Source organism: Thermobia domestica, chromosome 9 (assembly GCF_964235325.1).
Source record: "Thermobia domestica chromosome 9, izTheDome1.hap1.1, whole genome shotgun sequence".
Taxonomy (NCBI): domain Eukaryota; kingdom Metazoa; phylum Arthropoda; class Insecta; order Zygentoma; family Lepismatidae; genus Thermobia; species Thermobia domestica.
The window spans coordinates 203,956,686-203,981,165 of NC_137462.1; the positions used below are offsets into that span (position 1 = coordinate 203,956,686).

The following is a 24,480-nucleotide window of genomic DNA, read 5'->3' on the forward strand; positions in this document are numbered from 1 at the left end:
TGTTCAGTTTAATCTCTCTGTTTATGTTCTCTCCGTTAAATGGTGAATACCGATTCATTTCGAACAGTTCAGTCTTTTTTCAAACTTTTTTTATTATTATTATTATTATTATTATTATTATTATTATTATTATTATTATTATTATTATTATTATTATTATTATTATTATTATTATTATTATTATTATATCATCTTGAAATCTAGATATAGGAAATGTTCGTTTATTACTCTAGTGAGAAGACATCGAAAAAAAAAAAAAAAAAGCAAATCTTTATAAAAATACACAAATTCAAATTACTATATCGTATAGTTCAATTGCCTGATTAACTAAATGTCAAAATTTCTTGATATGGTTTTGTTACCAGATTCGTTATGTATCCAATAGTCCGTAATGAGGTTTTTAGATCTTTTGTCCCTTTAAGAAATCCCTGTTACAGTTAGTAATCTGCATTAACATAAAATTTTTTTCAAATAAGAACTAGGATTTGCGAGACTCAAACTTGTGAACATTTCATTAGTTTAATATGACGGTAATTCCGGTAAATTTGTAATTTAGAAAATAATACCTAATTAGAAAATATAACGTAGAGATCAATTTTAACCTTGTATTGTATTATATTTTATTTTTCAAACTTCTTGTGGAAATTCCTAATTGAAAATGAAGAAGTACTATAATACATGTCTTCATATTTCCTGTGGCGTTTTGTGTTACTTTATTTCGAAATAGTACAAGATGAATTATGGAATAAGTTTGATTTAGATCACACACAGAGTGAAAAAGTGCATGACTGGACTGAGACTCGAACCCGGGATGTTCGGCATACTGTGCCAATCCATTAACCACTAGATTACTAGTGGTATTAACATATGGTCTGAATGAAAGAACACAGGCTTCAGTAGTGAGAGGATGTATGGTTGTTCTGCGAGCGGGTTGGGTGCGTAGTAGTTAATGCATGGGCATGATACGCCGAAGATCCTGGGTTCGAGTTTCGGTCCAGCACTTCTTCACTCTGTGTATCATTGAATTTACACCTATAGAGGATTTTGTGTTAAAAATCTGTTAAAATTCCTGTTTTCATTAATAGTTTAATGTACTTTGCTTTCAGATTTCCGACACACCCTTACAGTTCAGCATACGGGGCCAATAGAAAGGAAGTCGCACAACCCTTCAAGTCCTAATAGTCCTCCAGGATCTCCTGGCATCTCACGCTTAAGAGCTATAGCCCGTGAGTACTGCAGAAGATTAAGTGTAGGGAAACGTTCTGGGTTGGTGAAGGAGACCCATACGATTGCCGATGTTTCACAAAGCAATTCTAACTGTGATTCAGTAACTACAAGATCTTTATTTTACACTCATATATGAGTTGTTTTTAAATACAAGGATATCACTTAAAAAAAAAAAAAAAAAAAAAAAAAAAAAAAAAAAAAAAATATAGATGGCTAATGGAGATTCAAAGTGAGCTACTATATCAAAATATCTCAAATAAAGTTATATTTTACTTTTACTTTATATATATTTTATTTAAAGGTAGTAACTGCAACAGTTAGGCCAAGTTCACTTAATGAAGTTTTTCATAATAGGGATTTATTTTAAAGTTAGCGCCACTGCACATTTGAGTGCATGAATAAATTATTTGACTTGAATTTTCGGTCTTCGTCTTTCCAAACTATTACTATTTAGATGGAAACAATGGAAAAAGCAAAATTTTCTTGACGCGCTTATACATTTCGGAGGAATTAAGGTGTGGGAAATTGCTTGTTTCCGGATAGGGACTTGTTTATTTTTCTCGGAGAACTTTATTTTCATAGACAGATTTAAACTGTAAATAAGGTACTATAGTAGAAGTTCTGTCGATTCTAATTTTCTATTCTCAACGAGTCGCTTGTCAGTAGATTGTAGTCTGTTTCATGTATTTGTGAATACAAAATCTCGTGGTCAGGGAGAAAGGGACACTGACATGATTCTGTACAAGAGGGCATATATACATATCACAAAGCAAAATACATAGTTGATATATCACCATATCCGTACAGATACTGATAGCAAATATGTAATACGATATTGCTTTTTTTATTTTCGTTGTTTCTCTGTCTCTTTCGGAAGCGAGGAAACTATCAACGATGATCAAAAATGTATTGTGTTAGTGTGATATATTTGCTCTTTTGTATAGAATCATAGAAATATTTTATTCTTTGTAAATAATATTCACATTTATAATATAAAATAGATAGATTTCCTTTCGTAACAGTTATGAAATATTTCTAGTGTAAATAATCAGTATGGAAATTAGTGTTTATGGAATACTCTCTCCCATTTTTTTCTTCTTTCTTTCTTCCAGATTTCTTCTTTCAAGTTTCTTTATATGTGCGTAAAAGTGTATAAGTTAGTTTTGGAGAAAAGTGTTCATAAAAAGAATTTATCTGTATACTGTTGTATAGTACACAACAAATGTTACTAACATACGAACCGTTCAAATTAACTTAACCATCTTTTCTTTTCATTTGCATTTTAAATTCATTGAGGCAAGAGTAATTTCAATTGTAAATATAGTGACAGTGTATCGATCGTAATTCCAAAATAAGATCGGTGATATGTAAAAATTTCATAACTGTTAATTTAAGTACCTTTATTTTCTTCCATGTGTTCAAACTGATGAAAGTTTGTTTCGTAGCTTGAAATATTCTATTTTTAGAATGAAGGCTTAAGTTAAAATTTTCCCGTCCAAGTTTCGCGTAGATTTATAGTTGCACATCTTTATCTTGTGAATTACCAAATTTTGAAAGCATCTCATAGTCAATTATTCACAAATTTTAAGGAGAAAATGTTAAAGGGCTTTGTTCTTTTCCATTAAGAGAACGAACGTCTTCAGGTTCGTCGAGTGCTTTTATTATTTTTTCGCTGATGTTATTCCAAACATTGAACAACAAAAATATATAAATGCATGTACATTAAAAATAGTTTAGAATATTTCCTTTGCGGAAATAAATAAATAAAAAAAAATAGTAATGCCTGTTGTGACTAAGTAGCGGCAGTAATTCGATTCTGATCATTACCTAAGGGTAAGGTCAACGTATTTTTAATTTTTAAAAGAATATAAAAGTGTAAAAATCGAGAATTCAGGAGAGACTGCAAGTTCAATTCAATTGGTGAGAAATTAAGCATATACATATTACTTGAGCATATACAATAAGGTGGTTCTTATTTTTCAACTTCAGAGTTTTTTTAAGTCTCACCCCTCCCCTAAAATGGTTCTATATCAGACCAACCCTGAGAAAAACTAACTCACTTTAATAATATTAAATGATGCCCCAAGTAACCTCAAGTTTTGAATGCATTTACAGTAATAACCTCAAGTTTTGAATGCATTTACAGTATACAATATGAAGCATAGATATCTTTTAATTATCAATTAATAAACAGGTATTATGAAGGTGATAGCTATTAAATGATAAGGGATAAGATCCAAGTAATATCAAATGTATGTTCGGGGTAAAAACCTACCCCGACCGATGCTACATGACTCCTACCTATTAAAAATTTTGATCTGAGTCCAAGATGGCCGCTATGATAGTACTCTACAGTAGTAAGTGAGGCTCGATCGCCCTTACTCCGATCCAAGAAGAAATATCATGCCTTCTAACTGTTCCAAACTTACAAGGCACATTTGCCTCATATTGTATACTGTAAATAAATTTAAAAGCTGAGTTCGCTTGGGGCACCATTTAATATTATTCAATTCAGTTTTTTTTATTTATTTTTTTATTTGTTACTTTGGCCTGATATGAAACCATCTTAAAGGGTCAAACTCAATGAAACTCGCACGTTGAAAAATAAGGACCATCCTAGAATACACATATCCAAATAATTTGTTATACTTCAAATATAAAGGAATCAATAATAAAGCGTTAAATTAGAATTTTAACGTGGAAAATGTTTCCATTTTCACGTACTTAATTATGTGGATAGCAACAAAGTATTCTAGAATTTTACATGGAAATTCAAAGTTCATTCATACCTCATGCTCGTGTCTTTGAGCGTCGTAGCATACTTAGCTTTAATATATGTCTTAAATGGCATGTAGTGTAGCAGGAATCCCAAGCCAATTTGTCTAATTGTTGACAAATTTTGCGTAACGTGAGAAAATAAACTCAGGTTTTTTGAATGTAATTTTTCTTAAGCTAATAATTGTTTCCCTTTATATTGTTGGTTACATGTGCGCAAATTACATAACAGAGTAACTGAAAAATCTTTTTATACTGTTAAAAAAGTAGCTTCTCTTTTTATAGCATTTAAAGTTTCAAAGATTGTATCTGAAAATTGTTGGGTATCTCTGATAATTTATACTGGATATTCTGATACAGAGTTTGTAGCTCTGTCTGTGTATATCCAGTCCTTTCATGTACCTTCGCTAATTATGTAGTACTTTAAATATATAGTGATTGGTTTTATAAAAATTCGCCTCTTAATTTTTGTTTTTCAAAATCTGTTGTTGTTCATAGTAATCGGTAAATTACAAGGCTTAGTTGTGATTTTAGTGGTTTATATAAATTTATTCCCCTGATTTTAGAATGGCTCTTATATATAAAATAATTTATTCTGTATATTGTAGTGTAGAAAACAAAAACCCCAAATAGAATATCATAGGAAATAAGATACTGTAAATATATAACTTGGGTAAAGTAATTTAAAGTAACTAATATATTGTTGCTGTGTGTATCACATAGTACTGCTTTAATTCTATTTTTGAATACATGGCTTAAAATTCGCATATAAATTTCCAATATTAAATTTTGGACAAATATTTCCGTATTTCAATACACCTCATTTTGAAATTGAGGAATGAGCTAAACTAGCTTTTGATCACTACGCTGCATCTGTTACTACATTATACTTTGTAACTAAAATTTTTGCTTCTTTGGTGGTGGTGAAGGGTCTACTTAATATTAAACTTACTGCAAATAACTATAATTGCAAGCTTAATGTATTTAAAATCTTAATAATTACTGTGTAAGTTGCATGTACTGAACCATTACATAATTTAAGAATATAGCAGACATTAATTGAGTGACAGAGGTATTGAAAAATAATTATGGTAGGGTCAGTGTGCTGCATGACTTGAATTTGATTGAAGTGCATATTGAATTTTACAGTATCTTGTACATAGCGATGTTGACAGTTCATTGAACACTTAAAGATCATGTTCGAAGTATTTTAATATTCACATTGTTCGAAAACCTAAAATTTGTATAGCTCATATTAAATCTGACGATAAGAGCACTAATAACAATAAAATGCCACAGAAGGTGCAGATTTTTATCAATATACCGTATAATGAGACAGTTCGTTAACAGTAAGAAGGTTAGCTATAACTACCTTTCCCCATGATGAGAGCAAAACAAAAGATATGTAAAAGGATGTCTCAAAAATATGGGATATTTTGAAAATAAAAATAGAAGATTATGATGAACATCTAAGCGAATGTGTTCATGACAATGCAATTAACTTTGAACTGGTAATCACTCACAAGATGTCCATCATGTTTTGAAGATTACGTCAAAAGATGGACACTATTTTGCGTACACATTCTTGAAGTCGTCGGGGTTATGTTCATTTCTCGATGTAGCATGTCCACAAGAATCTGGTTAATTTCCGTAGAGATTCAGAAGTCCACGAAAATCTAGCCCCACAAAAAACACCACAGACTATAAGAGAAGAAAAGTTTGGCGTTACCCGTGGTCACTCGGTATCAATTTCTTAACAATCTAAAACTTTTATGAATTAAATTTTGCTTACACTTCATCATGCACGCTTGATTTGCACACGATCTATGTACACTTGATTTGCACAGCTACAGAAACGCTGCTGACGTCAACAGAGTGTTGTGAACTTCTCTCTCTAGCAATTCGAACACTCTATGTTAGGGCATTGACAGGTCATCGTAGTGTTTCTGCTTCAGGGTTGAACCGGTTTCCTCGAATTGCCGTGCCCAACTTGCTGCTGCATGCGCAGATAAAAATTGTACATGCCATTGCAGTTGATAATATCTAAATTGTTGATGTGCGGCACTGACACTGTCGTTATCCTTGTAATACGCTTTCAGGGCGAATGCACACTGTGTACCACTCCACTGCTTTACGGTAAGTGAATGGCATAACACCTTTGTCATGTTTTATAAATTGTTTGGTTCTACATTACAGTGCTTGCAAAGTTACGATTTCAGAAAATCTCATATTTGTAGGACATCTTTTACATGGAGTAAAACAAAATATAAGAAGTTTTTGTTAATTAATTATTAAAAGATATAACATTAAAAGTGATCAAAAGGAATGGCCATCTACCAAATTTTATGTTAACGTTGATTAATGCATGTTTCAAAGCTGATGCTTTGGCTCGGTAATTTCGACGACTTCGCTTCTGTCTTCTGCTGGATGATGGTGAAGATTGCTTGTTAATTCTTGTGCCTACTGTCAGTATTGATTGAGCAGGGTTTTTTTTTTCATGTACTAAATGCTATATAATTTCATGATTATTATTTCTGGCAAGCTCCTCTTCTACGTACATTACATGCTATGAACTTCTTTTTTCTTAAGTTGCAAATTATTTATAAGTAAAATTGCGAAAACACTAACCAGGTGCTTCTACAAGTATTAGTTTGTAACTAAAAGTAGTATTTATATCGTTATAAAGAAGAGGATCTGTTTAATCAATATTAACAGTAGGTTCAAGAATTAACTAGTAATTTTCACCACTTTCCAGTAGAAGACAGCAGGCAAGTTATCTAAAGTAATGAGGTAAAAAAATCAACTTCAAAACATGCATTATTATGGTTAGTGTAAAATTTGATGTATATTCCTTGTGTTCCCTTTCAAATTAACACAAACATCTACCTTATTTTCTCACTTTTAAGTACGTAGGCTAAGGGTCACGTTGATCATGATAATAAAATCGTGGAATGGAGTGAGTGGAAGGAAACGAGAGAACTCCGAGAAAACCCTACACATGGTGTTTGTCTACCACAAAGCTTACTTGAGTGATTAATTGGAATGTTGTGAGGGTTGGCATGCGTTCCCATCACAACAAAGCCCACTTGATAACCTGGGATCGAACCAGAGACCTCACGCACCAGAGGTGAGCGTTCTACCACTGTTGCACCACGATCCTAGCAAAGATGATAGAGTAGACAAGAGATACTGTATTTAGCAATTGTACTTGATAGCCAATAATGATCATTATAAATTATTTCATCACAGAAAACTTGCTTATTCTCAGTAAGATCTTTGGTCAGTCCCGGTGTAAGATAATTCTCATTCTAAAATTGCTAAAACTGAAGCACGCTTACAAATGCCGTCCACTATCTAAGATGAATAGTATCTGCCAGTACTGGTGTGTTACTCGTCGGTAAGACTAATTGCAGTGGTCTTACATTGACTTACAGAACCTCTTCTTCTGGTGCGCATGGTCATTCAAGTCCTATGTCGTCGGATACAAACCCACATTTCTTTAATAGCAAACCCAGTGTTTCATGATCTCGTGGAAGAGATTTAAGAGAGAATCACAAACTGTAATCGCACCTTACAAAACAATTTATTGTATCAGTCCAGAGATAAAATATATCTTTCTACATTGTCATTTCCTTGTTACGAATGATATCTTTAGTACATTAGATTGTTTTTAAAAGTTTAGTTTCAAATTTTCTCATCTGTCCGAAAAGATTCCCAAGTTCGATTCCCGAATTTTCGATATTATTGGCAAACATCATTAAGCAGTTTGAAAGCTACTGGAATTAACAATTACGAAATTTCGGTTCAGAAAATGAGGAATAATGGGTATGACACGATGTGCTGGTTTCATATGCATCTCAGATCTTAGCGATAGTCCTTTATTCGCTGTATCGCCATGGAGTTTATGATAATTTTGACATATTAACCACACTTCGATGTTACTTAACTATGCGTATAGTTAACATCTTCAGGGCGTATTTCATACAATTTTGCTCTCATCGTTTTTATTGTGATTTTCATATTTTCCCCCAGTTATGCTTTAATAATTTTGTTTGGATTATGAATGACGTACAGTGCACTTTGTTTTTCATGATTGTATTTTAATTATTGCTTTATTGTTATGTAGTTTATATGCTTATTAGTTATTCAAATTCTGATTTCGTATTGTTTTATTAAATTATGTACACTAGTTTTATACATAAAAAGTAGTTATACTAGTTTTTTTTCTTTTTTTAGCAGTGCATACACGATTATAGCCATGATAATTGATAATTCATAAATGTTGAAATCAATAATTTTGTCCTTATTTTAAATACTGCATGATCTATACTAAAATGTGAAGAATTCATAAAGCAGATATCTTGTTTTTTCTTACTAATGACATGGTAATAAAAAATAAATTGTTTTCCTTTCTTTTATCTTGAGTTGAAATTATTATACTGCTTTAATATGCTTGTTTTTTTTTAAAGAGCAGTATCATGCATGCCTTTCTGTAATACGAATTTTTATTATTTAGTAACAAATTTGTGTTTTGTAGTATTTCTTCCTTTGGAAAATTTCTTGAGGTGGACTTGGTCTGATTCTTGCAGTTATATTTTCCAAATCCTTTTCCTTAATCCGATCCAAGTTAATGGTATTTACACCTATCAATGTGCTTTGTTTACGGAAGAAAAAAAAATATTATCAACATTACAAGATTTTAAACAACACTGTTGAAAAACATAACTGACTGAAAATAAAATATTTTCGTGACGCTTGCTTGGTTAACAAATAAAGCAGATCACTTCAATGCTATGTACCTTGTAACATCGATGATATAATTCAACTTCAAAACTTTATTTGTTAACGTTAGTGTTCCTGTTTGAAATCAGCCTACTCATCCAAAGCTTTTAAGATCTTACACTGCAGAAGTCAAATGTATTAACATTATTTTAAAAAGTTATTAGTAGGACAAAATTGTCAGTTTTTGAGTAAATAAACTTCAACAATTCAGTAACGAAAAAGCTAAATTCCATAAACCGTCAAATCAACGTACTATATTTTTCTTACAATTTCAACCTATAATACAGAATATAAATCTTTCGTAGTACGTTTTAGAACATTGGATGGAATCCTGCACAGGAATGGTAGTTACAAGCATTTAGTCTGGTAACTAAACAACAATAACTTAGTTATGTGCAGCCTACGTGGCTTTTCTCTTGTCAGATGACTTGTTAGGTGAGTGATACTCCAGTCAGCACATGATCACCCATAGCACTGTTCTGCCTTTCTAGACTGGAATTTGTTACATCCTAATTCTATTAACACACTTCGCGATGCCAATAGATGAAGTTCAGATCTCTCATTATCTGCAAGTTTAAATCTCAGTCGCCCCCTTGCCTCAAAAAAGTTGAAAATTCCTAATCAACACCAAAAATTGAAAATGGAAATTGAACCCGGAACGACGTATACTGAAAGCACTATCTTAATCATTTGTCACATCGAAGTAAATTAGTTTGCTTAATATATTCATTTAGAGCATAATAAAGTAATTATTCAGGATTTCAAATTTAAGTTGCAAATTTTCATTCTCCCTTTAAGCATGCATTTTTTTTTTTCAATATTTTGTTTTATTATCGCATTATTGTGTTCGATTTTCATCAGTTTGGTACTTTTTTTTCTTTCTTGAAATTATTTCATATTAAGTATTGAATAACTTAAAATTGGTGGTGGTTTCTCTTTCAATTAAACTACTAATAAAATAATAACACCAGCGTACTAAATAGCACTGAACAGATTACACGTAAAATATCTCCAGAAAATCCATCTATTAAATGTGGGGTGAAGATAATTTTGTTTAAGTTAAGTAAAAGATTAAAGTTCTACCATCAACATAAAGGAATAGACTGTATACATCATTCCTTTCGTGCAGCACATTTTTAGTGTAAATATAAACGTTACAACTGTGTTTTGTTCATTAAGTTTGACTGTCATTATACAGTACCGAAAAAAATATTATTGTAACTTGAAGCTCCCATATAGAAACGCTAAAAGAGTAGAAGATACTATTTAGAAAGAAAAAATGAAAAATTAAATATGCGCTTCTTGTTACCAACCACCAACCTTGAAAGGACAGGTGGAGTTTTTAAATAGGTAAAAGAGTTGCTAGTCTGTGGTCAAAGAGGCACTGGAAGGGGAGTATTTGCAAATACTTCATTGAAAGAAAATGTTGATATATTGTCAGTATTGGCGCATTATACATCAAATTCGGAAATAACAATTATCATGTATCAATCGCTGTCTTCCCATTACTTCATGTAGGGGAAAAGATACATACTTGAGAAAGTTATGAATGGATACATTCAGAACTAACGAATTTTAAGAATCTGCATATTGAAAACTGCATCTGTCGTGTATCAATTCTAAATCTCATCGAATGTAAAGCCTCAAATTTGTGTTTTTATTTACAGAAAGTAGTTTCTGGTAACGAATTTGATCGCTAGGTTGCAGCACACGTAAACACACCCGAGAAGGTATTGCAGGTAGCACGAAAGTATTGTTGTTGATTTGTAGAAAGGACGTCGGTTGTTTGTGTGAATGGTTATGTGGTTCGGGAAGTTCTCAACTTGCCCTTATGGTTGTTGCTGGTTTCTGCTGTAATGGCAAACTTACTATACGCAGAATGGGCAAAAAGCTAAAATTAATGCAGCTTACTACAGACGGACAGTTGGTAATTTCGATATTTCCATGACATTCCATTCTTATATTGCAGCAACAAATCTTGTTATCACTCACCAGGAAAAGGCGTCCAGTATTACTGCGAAGTCAACGATGATGTACACTCATGTCCAAAATGATTGTCGCATATCTATAACTGTCTTCTTGTAAGAATATAATTTGATAATGATTTTGCAGGGTACTTTTAATACTGATACTATCTGTATAACCGGAAAATGTATATTTGAGGTAAATTTCATAGGAAAAGAATTATAAATACGAAAATTAGAATGAGTAAAACAAAATGTTGCTAAATGGACAAGAAAATTTTATTTTCGTTTTATTCTTATTTACTGCTCTTTTGACATGAAATTTGCCATGTCTTTGCAGATTATACACATACTAACATTATAAGAAATACCAGGTGAGTTCGTTATCAAATTATATTCCTACAACAACATATTTATAGACATGCGACAATAATTTTGGTCATGAGTGTACATGCAGCGGATGGCACGTGAAATGGGAATTCATGCAATCCCCTTTACAAACATTTATGTGACATTCCCTTATGCATACCCCAAGGACTTTCGTTTTCCCGTTGTTAAAACGAGCGTTGGGTCGACGACAGCAGCGTATAATCGACTGTCTTTGCAGAGTTTGTCAAGAGGAATTGAACACACTTGATCAAACAATGGTTCAAAGCTGCCTCCTGTGAATACTGAGATGAAGAGCGATAGCTAACAAACAGGACTTGCGCATCGAGTGCAGCCGCTGGTAGCGTCACGGTACTTCTTAAGCTAGTAAGGATGGCAAATTCGTTACCATAACCCTGAAACTACCTTCTGTATTTAGTTTACAATTTCCAAATTCTGTAGATAACGATAAAAAGCTTTTTAGAAAAAAAAAAAAAAAAAAAAAAAACGGAAAAAGGTGTTCTTGATCAAATTAAAATGTAGAGAGAAAATATAAATTTTGTTCAGTGTAAATAAAAACCATATAGCGTGCACTTAATAAGACAAAAAATATTGTAATGTAACTACCACTAATAATAATGTAATGTAAAAGGATAAGCAATATAGAAAGGCGTATTACGTAAATTTCCGATACCGATTACTAAGGAACATCAACAGATTGAGGAGCAAAGACTTTCCAAGAATAATTAGTCTCTATTAGTAGAATTTGCTTTTACTGAAGTGATTGTAAGATATTGAATTTCAGTGTAGAAGTCGAGATAAAAAATAATGACGTTGAGAGCCAGTGTGCTGGTCACGCTACACAAAGTAAATAAGTTAGTAACAGGATAGGATGCATATCATTTTGTTCTTCTAATTAACACGGTTAAACGTTTCATCTGGCCTGACGTAGCCATTTGTGAGCTGAGAACATGTTGAACCACACCAGGTAAACAAGTACCGCACATTATTTATTTATTTTTTTTTAAAATTAAAGTGTGAGGTGTGATCTATTGTGTTTACAATATAACTTTATTTTCGTATTATTTGCACCAGTAATATATAACATAAATAATACAGCCCACGAGACAATGAAAATACGTGCTTTAGAATTTAATCATCTTTCAGACATTAATTCCCCATAGTGACATGCTTTCCCTAACGATAGTTCAGTATCTGCATACCCTAATTGTAGAAGCCGGCATTTTGGGTGCTAAAGAAACATTCCATTACAATAATTATATGTTCATCGTCGGAGAAACGCCTAATACGAAGCACAGGCTTCAGCTGGGAAAGTAAGCACTGAGTGCACGTTTGGGGAATATGGTGTGTGAGGAAGAAATTCATAGAACAAAAAGCTGGCAAGTGTAACTTGTTTCCTGAGCAGAATGGACATGTGCATTGTCTCCCAGGATCCGAACACCTTTCCTCAGCTTTCCAGGACGCTTCTGTATCCAAATTATTGTAGATGATAATGTGAACGAACCCGTGCCTATTATCTTTATTCATGAACTCGGTGATAGTGGTACAGTCTGCGAGCAATAGCAACTCACATTGCAGTTCGTTTTGGACTCTTTATTTCATTTAGAACGGCTGACCCATTTTACTGCTGTTTCATATGCTTGTACATTTTCTTCAGAATTTTGAGCTTCTCAACATGAATATACTTGGCGTTCTCCCCCATAAAATCGCCGTATGAAACTTTTCTTTCTGTAGAAGTGAAGCCATTGTAGATTTGTCACTAGTGGTGTCTGGTAGAACTTCATCAAATAACTTCCATCATATATGGAAACCAAAAAAAGATACAAAGTTTCAGAGATTAGGAAAGGTGAATGCTACGAACTCTATACTCGATTCGAAAGAATGATACGAACTTCATACTCTTATACAGATACATATCCGGTGATTGAAGGGAATCAGCCCTCATTTCACATTCCAGATTTCAAAAAAAAAAAAAAAAAAAAAAAAAAAAAAAAAAAAAATATATATATATATATATATATATATATATATATATATATATATATATATATATATATATATATATATATATATATATATAATATACCGGTGGTTTACACACCAGTTCCTCTATAGGTGTAAATTCAATGATACAAAAAGAATGAAAAAGTGCACAACTGGAGTGAAACTCGAACATGTGATCTTCGGCGTACCATGCCAATGCGTTAACCACTACACTAACCAGTCCGCTCCCTGAACAGGCGTACATTTCCTCCCTTGAAATATGTGTTCATTTACTCAGACTTCATAGTTGGAACCACAATTTCGAGGTCTGACATGTGAATGAACACAGTCTTCAGGAGTGAGAAAATGTATGGCTGTTAAGGGAATGGACTGGGTAACGTAGTGCTTAACACGTCGACACGGTAAGCCGAAGATCCCGGATTCGAGTCGCCATATAGTCGTGCATTTTTTCTTCTTTGTGTATCATTATAATTAGACAGTTGTCCGTCTGTTCCTTAATGCTCGTACAGAGAGAGATATATATATACAACAATAATTCACAACCGAAAAACGAAACAGGAGCCACGATATTCAAATTGAGCTGTTATAGCCTTGCTAGAATTAGTTCTTGATGTTGATGTAAATTAATACCTTTCTACCTAACGGTTCAAAACAGGCATATAATAATAGTAAGTTTTTCTCTTTTCCTTCTTCGATATGGAATTTTGAAATTGCACACAAATGAATGAGGCGCTTATATTTTAAAAATTAACTAATAGTAAAAGTTATGGAACTGGATGAGACTCTTGTATTCAATGGAACAAGATATTCCAAATACACTTCGTTCATGCAATTCAGTGGTTCAAAATAGCTTATTCTGATTATGCATATGTCATATTCAGCACATCCACACTTGTTCCATAGCTATGAGGTGTATTGCCAGTAGTCACATGGAAATGAATTTGTTCCTGTTCTGAATATCATTTATCAAAAACTCGTACAGGGGGCGCGGTGGCTCAGTGGTAGAGCGTTCACCTCTGGTGCTTGGGGTCCCGGGTTCGATCCCAGCCCCCGCCAAGTGAACTTTGTGGTGGACAAACACCGTGCTCGTGGGTTTTCTCGGGGTTCTCCCGTTTCCTCCCACTTTCTTCATTCCACCATTTCACTCATCTCTCATCATCACCGTCTCCTTTAGCCTAACCGGCATAACCGTGGGACGTAAAACTTAAAGATTTCATTTTTTTTTTTTTTTTTCAAAAACTCGTACATACCAGATTTTCTACCAGCGTGGAATGTCCATCATATTGAACTTCATTTTTGCATGAAAAAAAGTCTTTCATGTGCCAAAGATTTCATTTATACATTTCCGTCCCCAGCAATAGAAAATTGAATTAAGCGGTAGTTAAGCATATAAAATCCTTCTACGTGATTGAAAATGCCAGGACATCAGCTACCCCACAAATAGTAGTATACCTGGGCGAGGGGAAGGGGAAATTCAAGAGCATTCATATTCGACCTATTTTTAACTATTACGTAGTATTCCCCATTCCTTCGTGTGGACTTGCGTATCAGAACTGAGATTCGAACTTACGAGTACCTAATTAGAGGCTCTGAGGCATTACTTTCATGTTTATTTAATGGCAAACTTTGCTGAAAGCACAACACTTCAATAGAAAGCTGAGCAATTGTTCAGACTTCATTTAAATAGTAAGGCTCTTTCTTATGATCTCGAAATGGGATAAGAACATGAAAGCAAAATCAGAATCTCTTTTTAAGTATTGAAGTTTTCCAAAAATTTTATAAACCATTTTGAAAGAAGAGTTAATTCGTTGACGCTAGTTGCATAGACAATAGTTTGTCTAGATACAGCCTGCTCGACTGTATTTATTTTTGTATTTTTTTAATTTTATTTATTTATTTTATTTTTATTTATTTATTTATTTTATTTTTTGACAGCATGAATGATATATAACTGCTGTCGGGCATTATATAATACTCAATCGGGGCCAAAACTTCACCGATAGTAAGGACGAGAGAGTGAAACACAGTGTGCATGTTACTTATTTCGGTCGTCACCTTTGTGACATATCACACGCCCATTATCGTAATGGGTTGAAGCCGGTATACCAGTTATACTAGTGGAAGGAACTTCCGTAGCGAGTAAGAATTCGACCATAAGCGTTGGCTTCATCCGAGTGTTAAGAGGATACTTGATACAGTGGTGCCCACCCCCCCTTATGTCCATGACGCACCCCCCCCAATTGTCTATCCGTAGGTGTTCTTCCATGAAAAAATCTTCTTTTCGATTAATTTTACCCCCCCCATCAAACATATTTATATAGATTTTAACCCCCCCCCAAATATTTCAATGACGCAGTTTGCGTCATAGCCCCCCCTTGTGGGCACCCCTGCTTGATAGGCTCCACTTTTATGTAACTCATATGATTCTATCTCCATCTGTACGAGAGCAGAGTGGATATTCAGGCCAAGTGCAATTAGCGGAAGTTGATACGTGTAATTAGCGGATTAGTGTATATTCTACAAGTTAGTCATTGGTCGGAACGATTTTCGGCGTGCTCACAATTAATCTCCCACCATTCCTGGAGCAGCTGTTACGACCCTTCCAAAGAGAGAGAGAGAGAGAGAGATAAACGTATCTCGCAGTTGCCTTTACTGATGGCGTGATTTTTTTTAGTTTCCTTACCCCCAGGTACAATCAATCGTATGATTTGTTACTTCATTTCTTGTGAAGCATGGAAAAAAGGTGCCTACATAGAGCGAGCCAGTGTTATTGAGTCAGAGCATCACGTAGACCGTTACTATGTTCAACTGCATTAAATGAATTGTTTGTTATCAAAATCTTGAATTTCGCAACATACGCTGTGCATAACATCCGCATAATGCTGATCTATATGCCACACGAGAGGAAACATTTCTGCGTCTTTCATATTCCTGTGGATGTAGTTTATTTATTTATTTTTAAAGAAATGCAAGAACATCGAAGAGGTCCATCTTAACTGCTTTTGAATGGAGTCTAGGCTTTGTCAGAATCTTGCTAAAAGTAATAAGGGTGTTACCGGGCATTTCAGTCGCCCCAATTCAACACACTGAAGTGAACGTTATTGTAAACCCAGTATCAATATAGTAATTGGAAAGGAGAACACCAGAGATAATAGTAATATTTTAAACCAGACTAATTTCTTGCTGCTGACTACTGAGCTGCTAACGCGTAACGACGAGCTTACCGTTACACCAGTTGTTAATATTTGATTAATAATATAATTTAGTTACACGACAATGTGTTGAATTAAACAATACAAATGCGCATAATAGATAAACCTTAGCCCAGCAAAGGGAAAGACTGATAAGATAATAGATAGATCACGTATTAGAAGTTTGTTTCGTTCATTGAACATCAGCCACTAGAGGAAGTTCATTGCCATCTAACGGCGCGTTGTTTAAATTCTAATACCTTTGTTATTATAGATAATGGGAAATGGATAGCTACCGTTGAAGTGACTGTTGCCCGAGAAGATGTTAATGGATCGACTCAATTAATGAGCAGTTGCTTTAGCTATCCATTGCGTAAAACAGAATTCAGAAGTTCACTTTCGTTCAAGAGTTATCCTGTAGATTTGATATGATTTTGAGTTTAGCGTCTCGTTTAATAGTGAGGCTATATGAGATGTAAACCTACAGCTTAACGGAGGATCCGAACCACATGAGTTCCTACCGGGAATTGAACCCGGGTTTCCCACGCCAAAGGCACGTACTCTAACAGCTTACCACGAGGGAATTCAGTTATCGTGTAGAGTAACAGACGTACTTTGTTATAAATCCCACGTGCGTGATCCTTCCATCCTCACGTTTTTGGTAGCTGCTTATATAGCTGTTTAAAGCAAGACACGGGTAGTGATGGGTGTAAGACGAATAGGTGTTATCTTGAGGCTAAACACACCAACAACACAGAACGAAATCTACAAAGTAGGACGACCAGTTAAAGCAGGTGACAGTGAGGCGTTGGCGTGGTCATTTGATAATTCGAGCAGGGTAAAGAGGGAGATACCTAAAAGAAAAGGACGGTAGACTCCGGTTAAGAAAACCAGTTGGCGATAGGATTCAAGACGTGCTGATTGTATATCTCCCAAATTCAGGTCGCCGGTTGGTTGGCTTAAGCTCTTTTGTAACTTCTTGATAGGAAGTTTTTATTTTTATAGGAATACAAGGACAATTGATATGGCAAGTGGAATAACTAATAATTTCTGTAGTTGTCAGCCACTTTCCCTCTCACTTTAAAAGGAAGAAGGAAAAAACTCGTCAACAGTCTTGGAAATTCTTCTTGTGAAAGTTATTGTCAGTTCAAAATGTATTTTTGTGTAATTCCCCAATTCATCTTTATCATCAGTAATAACACTGAATTACACATTCATTCTCGTAGGTATAGTATTGATATTGATTTTTCAATAATTTGACTTTCTCTTCGATCGAAATCTAGCTAAGAGTTCTTTTTCAACGGTGTCGACACTTGGATTTGTCTAAACTTCTAAATATGGATTTGAATCCAGTGATCATCACAAGACGTTCAGCACTGGGAACTCGTGCTTTGAATAACCATTAAACTCATGTTAGGTATTGTATTACTTTGATGCTAAGAAAGGACGTAGCACGAAACAAACCATTTAAAATACCAGAGCTATATTTCAATTATATGTCGTTAACCTTGATTAGTAGAGAAATATTATTGCTGCTAGCATATCTTGACAAGTTTACCAGTGGGTCTCAGTCTGGGAAATTGCAAATGCTAATTAGAGATTGGTACATACTACTGAAAGACTGTGCAATATGGCTTAAAGGAGATAATTATCGGTGTGACATGCACACAAATATTAGACTAAAAAGGGGAGGTGGAATGCAGTTAACAGAGTTTACAGCGCAACTTAAAACCGATTGAAAACTTACTACGTAGATTAATATCAAACAGGTGTTTCTTCTGTGCGGAACATTTATTTACGAAAGATAAGCCCACATTTAGTTTCTTACTATCGAGTCTTTATACCTAATGATCATATTAAGGTAGTCAAGGTTTCAGTGTAAGGCTTTTCAAATATAAGTAGGAATTATAATTGACCATATAGTTATCTTTTTAATCGTGCATTAATTTAGTGAACCAATAAATATACCCAGGTACAGTGCGGATATATGAAGTTTTCTGCCCATGTAATTTCTATACATTAACCATTTCATTGAAAAGCCTGTCCACATAAGCTACACAAAACATATCACGTAAATAAAAAAAAAATGTAAAACCATAATAATGTGTCCCTCATCAAGATTTTGTGTGTGTGTGTTCTGTGCATGCAGGAATATATTCCTAAGCAAAATTGGAGTGTGTATATAAAAAGACAAGAAATTGCAGGAAATTGTTCGTAGATTACATTGATTAACATCATATAATTTAAACTAGCAATCCTGTGAGACATCAAGTATAAAGAAGAGGAATTGCTTATATTTCAGGCAGAAAGTAAGTTTTAAACAGCTTACGTAAAAATGGATTAAAAGACAGTATATTGTGTTGTGAAGATAAATGTTACCTGTCATACTTTCTGTATTAGATAAAAAATGAAAAATAATCTCAAAAAGTCACCTAAATGAAATGATTTATATAATAGAATCCATGATAGAGAATTCCAAAGTAGTTAATATGTAAATTTCTTAAGTTTATTTCTTACGCTCAATGCGTGTGATACGTAAAAGAAAGCTATTTGTTTCGGATCATTTCTGTTTATTTTGCAAAGATTATTTACTATTTGTCGCTGCACAGTGGACCAGATGCAGAGTCTGACTGGAAAAAAATGGTACTCCGCCTATACATGCAATATATTATCACTATACCAGTAAAATTATTACCCGGTGCCATAAGTGACCACAATATATTCAAAACAACTGAGAAACGATGCGTAAGAGAGAAATAATAAACTAAAAGCTAAAAGATGAAAAACGACATATAACGATAAATTAGCCAAATAGAACAATAATGTACTTTACTTGCAAAGATTGAAGAGAGAAAGCATCTAATCTTCTTTCAGAGACTAGAACTCATCATTGTAGTCTTCGTTGTCGCCATCTGCATCGTTATTATGATGATCATCATCATCGACATCATCGTCACCATCATCATAGTTATCACTATCGCGATCTTAGCTATGTCCTATTTCACCTTCCTGAGATACTGCACATTTAATAGCAGGTTCTGTAAATAACTTTCTGACATCAGGGGAGAATGAGTTTTTGTTTTGTTTCGGAAAGGAGATTGATTTGAAATGATAGGATCGGACCTGAGGACGAGCATGTACAATTCATCGCGAATGTTCTCTTTTCAAGAAAATTTTCTTGCATGAGTTGCCCTATGTGCTGTAATGTGCTTACATGTTGCTTCTTGAGCTTCCTTGGAGAACATCCTTATAGGCAAGATGGCTGATTCAATAGTTCTTCCTCCATGAATTAGAATTTTATGAACAGAAACCGGCATGAAGAACCATGGATATAAACCAAGATACAGTTTGGTTATTTCTAATGTGAACGCATCAAATCTTTCCACATTAATTGGAAAACCACATGACTTAGTTCGCAATATAATACCAAATCGCCGAATCAGTTCTTCATTAATTCCTGTAAGCTCAGCGGATTGCGATGGATCTTGGAAGAAACGCAGCGCTGTGTTTCCATCATTAGAATTTCCTACTTCTCCAGGTTTAGGCTGATTTACAATTAATTCTATTTTCGTTCGGAACTCTTGAATAATATTCTCCTTCCGTGGAGAGATTTTGACTTTGTCTTTGAGATCCCTAACCTGCCATTTGTGAATGTCCAACCGATAAGCTATATGAATTAGGCATTCGAAAAATTGCATCCAAGCATGTAAGGAGGAGATACCCAAATCCATATCGGCTACTATCTATTACTTTTGTTCATAATTCAATATTGTTCATAGTCTTAGGAGTAGATCCACATATATATATAGCACGTTTGAGAGAAAGTTTGTGTAACAGAGTTGCACATCTTCCAATCCACCATTGTGAACACAAGTTCAGAGATAACATTTACTTCCTTCTTCTGAATCAGTACATTAGTAGGCTTTAAATTACGTATCAGCATTTCCATTAAACGTACCTCCTTTCTCGACAGTTCAGTTGCCTCTTTTTGGTACAACAATTTAATGGGTCGACAAAATCTAGGCGATGATGGTCTGGGATTTTGCCACAAAATTGCTTTGTCAACCTCCCCATTTGAAAAAATGAAATCTTGCTGAGTTTTATGTCCGACGGTTATGCCGGTTAGGCTAAAGGGGACGGTGATGATGAGTAATGAATGAAATGGAATGAAGAAAGTGGGAGGAAACTGGAGAACCCCGAGGAAACCCATGCACACGGTGTTTGTCCACCACAAGATTCACTTTGTGGGGGCTGGGATCGAACCCGAGACCCCAAGCACCAGAGGTGAACACTCTACCACTGAGCCACCGCGGCCCCTCTCCCCATTTGATGTTGAACTTAAGGGAACGAAGGAAATAGCAAAAATATCTGAGTTACTATGCACACTGTTCGATTCATCTTCTGTTAGAACTTTTTGCGTATATACACTATGACAACTGCTTCCATCACAATCCTACTTACACACTAATTTGATTATGTATCCATCTCTGATACACTGTTTAATAACATCTTCCTGTAAAGTCACTATGTGCTCAATTGTCTGATCTATTATTGCTTATAAATGAACTTCGATTGACATGTCAGTTACTAAATATTTTTTTCTCTGAGATAACACTTTAATTTTACTTCCCGCACCTAGTTTCAAATCGGTATACTGTCTTTTAGATAAATTGTTATCTACAATAAATGCCACGGCTTCATCCGGAGAATAAGTGTTTGGATAGTTTTGGAGAATGATAAGCCTTCTTGTATTACGTGTCGTTTGAGTGATTTCTCCTAATACAACTGCCACATCTACTTTTCTAGCAGCTCTCAATGACCTTTGGGTAGCCAATACCAGCTCTTGCTCAAAATGGTTTGTAACGAGTGGCTTTACAAGGGTTTTCTTCGACTTCATTCCGAATCTTCGAAGGGTTTACTAGGTCTGCCTGATTTGCTTGTCGAATGCCTATGCCCTTGTCTTCGAGAGAGCGTTTTGAAAGCAGTAATAACATTTTCAGAGAACTTATTATCCTTCCAACCAATCATTATATTTAGATTTTAAAAAAAAAATCTATCAATCATTCTATTACACAGCTTCCAGTGCTTCGCGAAATCACCTTTGAAGGCACTTAAAGTCACTTTCACACTGCAAAGAACAACCGCAGAGAGGCTTTTCATTCCATATTTGTTCGTAACATAATTATAAAGTGTTCCATTTGATGGTTTAGAACGCAGTACCTCGTACAGGTCCTTGCACGTCACGACGAGCATGTCCAGCTCTCTCCACCTATCTTTGAAAATGAGATAAATATAAAAATCGGGCAAGAATGGGCAGTAGATCACAACTGTATTTCGAAATACATATATCAAACTACACCATGACGAAAAATCTCGCTACAGACATGGACGTACATTTTTAAATGTCAATTTGAATTTCCAATAGCAGTTCTTTACTACGTAATTACTTGCACTCTCTAGAAATACTTCTATAGAAAAGCAACATAAACAAATCAAACAAAACTTAAGTCAAGCAGCAAGTACATATACATACATTTAATCATAGTTTATGTCGTGAACGTTCCTTGCCTTTTCACATGTATAATTAAAGCACAAACTTTACTTTCATACCATCCCAATTCAGCACGCTACAAAGCAGATAATGAACTATCAACTTCGACGTGCTGCGACCATCACTACAGGCTGTTACCTGTGTTTATTGATATGCAGCAAGAAACTTTGATTATCACTTAACACAACTGTGCTGTTCGAATGTAGATTAGACTTAGTTGCTAAAACTATTTTTTTCAGTCAGATTCTGCTTCTGGCCCACAGTGCGCTGGAAGCAAGGAATAAAACATGTTATTGTTTTCCTGGATTGTTATGTTGGAGCAGATTTTCTGAGTATATTTAGAGCTCTCAAAAATAGAAAATAACTCGAATTATAAATATAGGTCAACACACTTTCCAGCACAGTGTTTATAAATAGAAAGCGTTTTACTATTATAACATTTTCTTAAAAGATTTGTTATACCAACATGGGGTCCTTCGTTCGATCCCAGCTTGCGCCAAGTGAACCTCGGGGTGAACAAACACTGTGTGCGTGGGTTTTCTCTCCTCCCAATTTCTTCATTCTACCATTTCATTCATTTCTCATCATCACCGTCTCCTTTAGCCTAGCCGGCATAACCGTGGGACGTAAAACAAAATATTTCATTTCATTTTTGTTATACCGAGTTTTCCTTTCCAGTTCTTAACAATTAACATTATATAGATCTACGCACCCAACCTAATGCTGGAATCAGTCTGACACAAAACCTTCATTATTGCTTAAATGAAGAAAGACCGTACGATGTTCATGAATGGTAATTTTGAGATAAATGAACTAATATATATATTGAGAAAGAAATGAATGAAGCACCATGTACCACTAGTCGAGAAAACGCCAAAGACGAAAAAAGAGTGGTACTGTATATCACATATTTATTCTAAAATAAAACATGATGATTCTCAATTGAAGAAACTCTAGTAAACCTGTATTCACTAATTACAGCCATCTATCAAGAATTAAATAAAGATATCGAATAAATTATACATGTCTTTTCCGACAGAATTCGAATGTGCAATAAAAAGTGAAGGTTTTTATTTGTGTTTTCAGCTAACCCCGCCTCATCCGCAGTGGGGTGGACTAAATTTAGCAAGAGTGAATTTCTCCCCCCATTAACGTTTTTGTTTCAAACATTTTTTCTATCCGATGCTTGTTTCTCGAAATATTTTGCAGCCGCCTCGTTTTTTTTTATTTTTTTTTATTTTTTTTTTTTACAACCCTATATATATTGTCATTTTTCGTTTTAAAAAAATCCATAAACAGTAGTTGGTTTATTTTTGGAAGTGACGGTTTTATTATATATACGCGGTATATATGATAAAACCGTGACCTCCTAAAGTAAACTAAGAACTCCTTTTGGATTTCTTTAATGAGACATTGCATGCCACATTGTAGGGTTGTTGATGAAATTTTAGTTTGTGGCACGTACAATATCGCTCGAGCTGTTGAGAAAATTGTCCGAAAAATGCTCAACACCAATAGTAAATTATTCATTGTGGGCGAACTTTTTGGAAAAATATTGACTTACAAAGTAGGTCACATTGTAGGGTGCTCACTTGATGTATGAAATATAAGCAAAACTAAGGCCATTTTCGAAGAAAAATAATTTTCGGGTAAACTGTATGTATTGTAGAGGGTAGGAAGAAAATTCGCGTCTTTTCCCTCCCCCTCCATAGAGTCTTAAAAAGTTTAATGAAATTTGATCCGGATTCGTAGAATGGTGTGGCCTATAAATATGTGTACATACATCAGGATGAATAGAGAGAGGGATATTCAAGCAAATATTTTTTCACCATGTATAGGCTATTAAACTTGTAAATCAGTTGAAATCTCGATTTTTTTCTTACACCTTTCTTTAATCCTGTGATCATTCGAAAGTGGAAATATGCTATGTTAGGAGCTTGTAGTTACAAAGACTTAATAGTTTGCGTATGATATCTGTACTGATGAGAGATTGGATCCATTGAATGCTTCATTTTTTGACTTTAAACATTTACCTTCGTTATCATCGGCAAATACTGATGTGATAGTTTATCGAAATGTCTACATTATTTCCTCCCGTTAGAAACATGTTTCTTTTCCAAAATAAATGTAAATGAAAAATCATTATGTTGCTTCAAAGAGAAAAATATTCTAGAACTCAAAAATTACTACGAAGTAGAATCATAAGGTTATCTGCAAATTGTTGTACTAAGGAATGAGTTATGCATACACTATGACATCATAACATATGATACATGTAAGTTCCATGCTGTGTTCTTTCAGTCTTGATTGTCGTTAACATTTGAATCAGTCGTTTGAGAAAGGAAAAATAACTCTTCCAGCACATCGATCATTATTTTATAAACTTTTGGTTGTTTCTTCTACTTCATGCTATAAAAGGGCTTTGTTTATGAGGAAATTTTCCAATAAATCAATTATAGATGCCTTTTTAACACTTTCAGCCCCATGTGTATCTTTTTGATACACAGTGAGGGTTTACTGATGGACCACGTGTATCAAATAGATACACATGGGCTGACAGTGTTCATAGCAAAATGTAGTCTGGTCCCGGGATGAAATT

General features: G+C 34.3%; 1 protein-coding gene across 9 annotated transcripts in view; it reads left to right on the plus strand.

Annotated features, from left to right (window-relative positions):
• Positions 1 to 24,480, plus strand: part of LOC145660548 (mitogen-activated protein kinase kinase kinase 10-like) — a 277,801-nt gene that overhangs the window by 215,108 nt on the left and 38,213 nt on the right. For all 9 annotated transcript variants that reach the window (XM_081725750.1, XM_081725751.1, XM_081725752.1 and 6 more), the window contains exon 6: positions 1,107 to 1,226. In XM_081725750.1, coding sequence (XP_081581876.1) covers positions 1,107 to 1,226 — 120 coding nt within the window. The remainder of the gene's footprint in view (positions 1 to 1,106; positions 1,227 to 24,480) is intronic.